Source organism: Dasypus novemcinctus, chromosome 18 (assembly GCF_030445035.2).
Source record: "Dasypus novemcinctus isolate mDasNov1 chromosome 18, mDasNov1.1.hap2, whole genome shotgun sequence".
In the NCBI taxonomy this organism is placed as follows: Eukaryota; Metazoa; Chordata; class Mammalia; order Cingulata; family Dasypodidae; genus Dasypus; species Dasypus novemcinctus.
This window is the reverse complement of record NC_080690.1, coordinates 78,217,031-78,223,835: the sequence shown is the minus strand read 5'-3', so window position 1 is coordinate 78,223,835 and position 6,805 is coordinate 78,217,031. Positions and strand designations below refer to the sequence as shown.

General features: G+C 49.1%; 1 protein-coding gene across 1 annotated transcript; it reads right to left on the bottom strand.

The window, feature by feature from the left end:
- Window positions 1-293: 293 nt before the first annotated feature.
- Window positions 294-5,949, bottom strand: RPS9 (ribosomal protein S9). Its single transcript, XM_004456664.4, has 5 exons — window positions 5,850-5,949; window positions 5,461-5,582; window positions 5,093-5,215; window positions 1,254-1,440; window positions 294-539 (listed from the first exon to the last, which is right to left on the bottom strand). The coding sequence occupies exons 2-5, from the start codon at window positions 5,555-5,557 to the stop codon at window positions 362-364; spliced, it is 585 nt and encodes a 194-aa protein (XP_004456721.1). The 5' UTR covers window positions 5,558-5,582; window positions 5,850-5,949; the 3' UTR covers window positions 294-361.
- Window positions 5,950-6,805: the final 856 nt, after the last annotated feature.

Below are 6,805 nucleotides of genomic sequence, written 5' to 3'. Positions count from 1 at the left end.
GATGAAGGGCTGGGTGTGACTTTCACTTGCTACTTCCCCTGCCGGGAGGGCTCCTCCCCACCTCCAGGTGCAAATGGCTGGCCTTGACTCCAGTGCTTTCCTGACTACCATGGCCCCCGTAAAGGCTTAGGGTATTATCTAGCAGCCTACAAGGTTGAGGAATTCCATACACACACACTCGAGCGAGGTAAGCTGGATTGGCATTCCTTCCATCTACACCATCAGAGCATGGGCAGGCCTGCAGGGCTCCAAGTCAGGCATGGAAAGAGACAGAAAAGCCAACAAACACAAGCTCCCAAGTGTTGAAGTGTTTATTGACAGATACTAGCAATCCTCGCAGCCTAAGAGGGGCTGGGTGGGCTTAATCCTCCTCCTCATCATCCCCGGCACCGGCGCCACCCTGGCCCTTCTTGGCGTTCTTCCTCTTCACGCGGCCTGGGCGGCCGCCGCCATATGGAGAGCGCAGGGAGAAGTCGATGTGCTTCTGGGAGTCCAGGCGGACAATGAAGGACGGGATGTTCACCACCTGCTTGCGGACCCTGGAGGGGGTTGACAGGTGAAGGGGACTGGAAGGGAAGCAGCAGTCCACACCAAGACATCACTCCCTTTTCCCCACAATGTGGCTGGCGCTAGTTACCCTGACAACGAAGCAGATGCCTGTGGGCTTCGGAGGGCTGCAGGGCATCCTCTAACCCATACAACTGCTTGGTGAGTTTTCAGTCACTTTACAGAAGGGGAGAACCCTCAGAAGTAACCCACACCAGACCACAAAGCCAATGAGGCGGCAGCGACAAACCCAAGGTCTGACTGCCATACACCTGCACCGTGCCTTATTCTCACGTGCACTTTCACTGTCCTCAGAGGATCGCCTGCAGCAGGTGCTATGATCCACAGGCAAAGGAGCAGGAGGGCTAAGGCAGCTCAGGGCAGGAGGGCTAAGGCAGCTCAGGACAGGAGACTCGACTGGGGGCACCAAGAGCTGTTACCTGTCCAGCTGCCCGCATGCCTGGCAGAAGCCTTCACAAGGTGTACGGCCAAGCCGCAGTGACCCTTGCGCTGGGCTATGGGGGCATGAGGCTGTCCCCAGCTCCCACGAGCTGTCAGCCGCGTGAGAATCTGTGCCCTGAAGGTGAGCTCACACCTTTGTCACCTCCAAGGGCTGCCTAGGAAATAGGGACAGCACGCTTATTGAGGTTGACCAACAGAGAAGGGTGAGGTGGGGAAAAACTCAGGGGCCCTGCCACAGGCAGTACCTGATATGGCGCTGGCGGATCAGCACACGAGCATGGTGGATGGACTTGGCCAAGCCCAGTTTGAAGACTTGGGTCTGCAGGCGCCTCTCCAAGAAATCCTCAATCTTCAGGCCCAGGATGTAATCCAGCTTCATCTTGCCCTCATCCAGCACCCCAATGCGGACAAGTCGCCGCAGCAAGGCATTGCCTAGAAGAGGCAGCAGCAAAAATGACTGACTTTAGACCTCTGGAGTTCAAATCGTGGCTCCTGTCAGTAGTGCTCTATGCCCTGGTTGTGGGACACAGGTGCAAATTAACAGCCAACTCTGATAAGGGATTTTACTGTCAGTCACTGCAAAACTCAGTCCTTCTAACTCTAGCTGGCACCACTGCTACATTCGCTTTGCCCAGGAAAGTGACATTACATACGCCTATTCTGTCATATGAGAAGAGCAATAACACCTGCCCTCATACAGTAAATGATAATCCCCTTAAAAGGAGTTGGCACATGCCTGCTAAGAGTTGGCTACTTAGTTACTACCTTAGCAAAGCTAGAGGTAAACTGCTCACATCCTGGAGAGGGAAGCCCTATCAGTTAAGTAGCTATGTAGTGAAGTCACCCTGGAATACAGAATGTTACCTCTTAGCCTAAGAACAGAAAGACTAAGAGTGCCCTTCTTTAACCTGGCTACATGTCATTCACTCCCATTGTTTGCACATCTCCATAAAAAACACACTGTAAAATCGAACAACTCATGGCATAAACGTTTCCAAAAGACACCAATTACCTCATTTCTTCCAACACCCCTAGCTCAGGCTTCCAACTCAGATTATGCTGTTTCTTGCCCATGGTCCCTCAGTAATTCCCAATATAATCCGAGCAATGTCTGTTCAAACTCCACAACTCCTGTCCAGAGGCAAACCACTTCCCCAGCCTCAACCTCACAGGACTGTTCTGGGACATGAACTCTGGCTCACCACAAAGAGTTAGTTTTAACACCTTGAGGCTGTGGTAACAGTCCTAAAAATAAAGGGGAGTGCTTGTAGCTCAGTGGTTGAGTGCCTGCTTCCCATGTACAATGTCCTGGGGATTCAATCCACAGTTCCTTCTCAATTTCTTTTTCTGTAAAAAGATTGCTGTTATTTCTTTATAATGTGACTCTTATGTTACTCCCAGCAAAATAACACAACTCAAGCAAGCTACAAAAACAACAGGGGAGGCACTGTTACCACCCTTCAGGCAAAGCTGAAAATCAAGCTGAAGTAACGGCAAAGACAAGTCTTCCTGGCAGGGAGTTAAGACACTGAGATGGCTCCTCACTAGGATTAAAGCACTTAATGAGTGAAATAAAAGCACCATTGTAAAATTTCATATTCACCACTAACCTAAACCCCTGGGGAAAAAAAAAACGTACAGCCACTCCATCAATTCAGGCAAAAAACATGAGGACAGAAAATGAAAATAATTTACATATTCAATAGGCGCTTGCTGTACCACTGAGAACTGCTTCCTGGGTATAGGAGTACTTTATAAACAGCAGATGCTCATTAGTAACTGCTTTGGGAGAGGGGTTCACATACATGCCACACAGCCCTGTAAATCAAGGATCAAGTAAGCCCTGAAAAGAAATTTAAACATTTCAAAACAGAACTACCTGTATAATAATAACCCAAGTAAAAAAGTATGACAAATATCAGAGGAAGGGGGACTTGTCCTGCCTGTAATTTGTAACAACATTCTCTTCAAACCCAAAGTGTGAGTCCCGGAGGTGTGGGAAATCCCTTTTGGCCAACGAATTACACAAATGGAGGCCAGGCCAGTGAGTCGCGGGGTAGGAACAGTCCTTGACTTCATCTAGTCCTTATTGCAGAAGAGCATTTAAGTGCCTCAGCTTCTTCTCAATCCAGAGAATGAAATGAATACAATCCCTGCATTTCTGCTGCTGCAAGATTAGATTTCATCTCTATATGGTACTGATCAGTGTCTGCCACTGAATTGACCTACCAGTAAAATGCTGGCTGTCAAGAATCTTCCTGCTGTCACTGCAAGTACCCCACCTGTATCCCCTTGGCACCTGCCTTTCCAGTGCCTGCCAACGGCATTTCCCAAAAGTGCCTGTGACCAAGAGCTTCCAGTGTGCACAGTGGGGCAGGCTGGAAGGTCAGGGAGTCAGAGCCCCAGGGGCAGCCTTCTGCCAATGGGAGCTGGAGGGAGGCACAGAAGCCAGGGGACCCCGAAGCACGCACGCCTGTGCTGATTCCCAGGTGTCCCCAGCAATAAAGCTCAATAACGTGTCCTCGTTGGTGGCTGTCCCTTCCCTGTCTCTTCCCCACTTCTCTCTCCCTGCTGCTTGGGATGACCCAAATAAACCATATGCACCACCGAAAAAAAAAAAAAGAATCTTCCTGCTCATAGATACAGCTTAGCAGGAGAGCTGGAATCTTAAACAAGGCTTGACTTTTAATCAGAATAAATGTCAAGGCGATGGTGCAGAACACATGTACCTGCAGATACAACTCCCAAACTCTTTCCTGTCCTATAACTAAATACTTCCATTTACTAGAAAATTTAATACCTGAGAAGTTGATACCCCTTGCTACTTCCACTTCTACCATGGAAAACCACAAAATAACCTTGAATACCTGTTGTTCAGTCCTGCCCTACAACACAGCTTCGTTGTCACTTCCCCACGAATATCATCTAACTAAATACCTGAGTAAGTCTCCTTGTAATTAGTTCTATCTTCAGAAGATCCTCCTGAACCCAGAAAAAGCTGTGCCCTCTCCCCCACAGGTCTCCAGGAACAACTCCTATTCTAATATGAGCATGCACGGGGAATCCAAGAATTTAAGTGTGACCAACTTGTAATGGTTAGACAAGCGCTAGGCTTTTCTCAACCATTGCCATGGATAGCCACTCTCATACTACAAGTAAGGGATCAGGTGTAGTGGTAATTCCTTTCTATACACCTTAGTCAAAAGAAATACATTAGGTTAACTAAAATGCTACATTTTAAACTCTAAGTTGTCAGTGTGTTATTTGTAAAGCTGTTAAAAATAACATACATGTTACAGAACCATCGCTGGCCATTTCACATCTGCAGAAATCACAATTCACAAATGCATCTTTGCTCATCACTAAATTAGGGTGAAATAAGATAATGGACATTTTGAGCCCACAAAAAGTGCTTAACAAGTCCTCATAAAACATTTGACCATTTCAATAGGACTGTCATCTTACAACCCAAGCAGTACTGTGAAAATCCTAAGATCATGTCAATCTGCTTGAGAAAGCCCTCCATCAAACTCCTCTAATCTCAGTAGAAACTCAAAACCTTAAAAAAGTAGTCTATGGCTCTACTGGATCCGCATCCCCTCCTCAATGTTATCCCCTGCAATGCTCCTTGTGACATCAACATGGGTTCCTCCCCCCTCCTGCTGTCTGCTAAACGTTCACCTCATGAGGTCTTCCCTGAACACTATATTAAAGCAGTCACTCAACTCCCCTCCCCCTTTCCCCCCACAGAATTTCACCTTCAAACATGCCAGCAGTTTTTACTGTCTGCTCCTACCATCGGAACGCGGGATACACAAGTGAAGTGTCTTGGTGCGTTATACACAGCCAGATGAGCAAACGGGCGTGAGATAATCTTACTCATCAGTAAATTAAAGTCCCAATACTTGGCTAAACCAAAGGCACACACACCTAAAAAATGGGGCTGGGATTTCCATCCTACTCCCCAATCCCCACTAAACTCTGGTGAACATGCCGAACTTGCTCAACATCACACCTGATCATTGGAAGAATTCCAGCAACCCTCCACTCCTACCCCCCCCCCCCCGAGGGGGCTCGTACGCACCTTCAAACAGCCGCCGTGGGTCCTTCTCGTCCAGCGTCAGCAGCTCCCGGGCAGCCTTGCGGATCTTAGCCAGAGTAAACTTGACCCTCCAGACCTCACGCTTGTTCCGGAGCCCATACTCGCCTGCAAACCAGGAGTAGGGGTGGGGACGCTTTAACGGGTCAGCAGGCTCATCCCACCGAACTAGCGCTAAACTTGCAACTTGAAGACTGGTGACTTTGGGATCTAGATCTTTCTAAACCATGTTAAGATCCCTATTTCGGGAGAGTCAGACCAAAAGACACGACTAGTGGAGCACAAGGGAGGCCTCATCCACGTGCTAAACCTTCCCTCTTTCCGGAAGCCGAAACCTTGCCTCGGCCACTCACCGATCAGCTTCAACTCTTGGTCGAGGCGGGACTTCTCGAAAGGTCTCCGCGGAGTCACATAGGTTTTGCGACAAACCCAGCTCCTGGCCACGGGCATGTTGGCTCCGCTCACCCGTCCGCGCCTGCGAGGAGGGGAAACGGCACCATGAGGATCCGGGCGGCGCCTGCGCAGTCTGCCGCCCCGCAATTCTAAAAACTCGGGGCTCCGCACTAAATCTCGCGGGACGCACACCCAAAGCTTTTACAGTCGTTATCACAGCCGAGAATCGGTTTGTAATCCTGTCCAACTACCCTCCTCTCGTCCCCACCTTCTTTAGTGTACAGATAAAGCTCAGAAGCCTGCACGACCTTACAAAACAAGACAAGAAAGAAGTCAAGGACAACCTTACCAACACGCGGACCCTGGCGATTAAGAGAAGCGGTCGCGCCTCAGCCACGCTCTTATATGGATGCCGCCAAGGCGTGGCGTCAGCACGCACGGCGCACGCCAGCGTGCCAATCAGAAGAGACGCTCGCGAGCAATCGAGACGAGAGCCTGAGCTAGAGGGGCGTGCTTGGCTTGGAGAAAACCGCGCCCTGGCGGTGGAGGGTCGTCCGCCCCACCCAGGATGTGGGAGCAAGTCGAGGGCCCCCTTCCGGTAGTTCGTAACCTGCTAGGCAAACTAGCGTAGGATTCCAGAGGCCGCGAAACATGAAGCATTTTGTGAAGGAATCCAGATGCAAGGACCACATGTGTCTGATTCCATTCATGTGAAACGTTCAGAGAAAGCAAATACAGACAAAATAATTAGTTGCCACAGTTGGAAACAGGAGGCGACTACAAATGGGCCTGAGGGATATATTTGGCATGCAACTGTTCTGAAATCAGATGTGATGTCTGCACAGCTCCGTAAATTTCCTAAAAATCACTGAGTGGTACATATACAAAGCTGCTGAATTTCATGGCATGTAAAGTAAACCTCCAGGAAGCTGTTTTTACAAAGGAAGCCACAGCCTGTTCTCAGGGAGCTTATATTTTGGCTAGAAGATAAACTGAATAGAGGTACTTAGCATGTTAGTGATAGTGCTAAGATAAATCAAGAAGGAAAGCAGTATCAGGGAGGGGTGCTAAATTTTAAGGTGGCCAAGAGTCTTCACTGAGGTAACACTTAAGAAAAGACGAGCAGGTAGTGAGGGAGCAAGGCCATGTTACCCCCCAGGAGAAGAGCACTGTAGGTAGAGGGACAGCAAAGTGCAACTGAATGGGAGCGCTCTGAAGAGGCTGGTGTGGCAGGTGCAGAGAAAACATGGAGACTAAATGGGTCAGCGAATGAGGAACCTGCAGTGTAGGGCCTTTGAAAAACCT

What these genes read in the sequence shown, in the direction of transcription:
- RPS9 (XM_004456664.4), bottom strand. Translation starts at nt 5,557, where the DNA reads ATGCCCGTGGCCAGGAGCTGGGTTTGTCGCAAAACCTATGTGACTCCG. An exon ending in CCAAGAGTTGAAGCTGATCG is followed by an intron (nt 5,216 to 5,460) that starts GTGAGTGGCCGA and finishes CCTGGTTTGCAG; the next exon opens with GCGAGTATGGGCTCCGGAAC. An exon ending in CCCACGGCGGCTGTTTGAAG is followed by an intron (nt 1,441 to 5,092) that starts GTGCGTACGAGC and finishes TGCCTCTTCTAG; the next exon opens with GCAATGCCTTGCTGCGGCGA.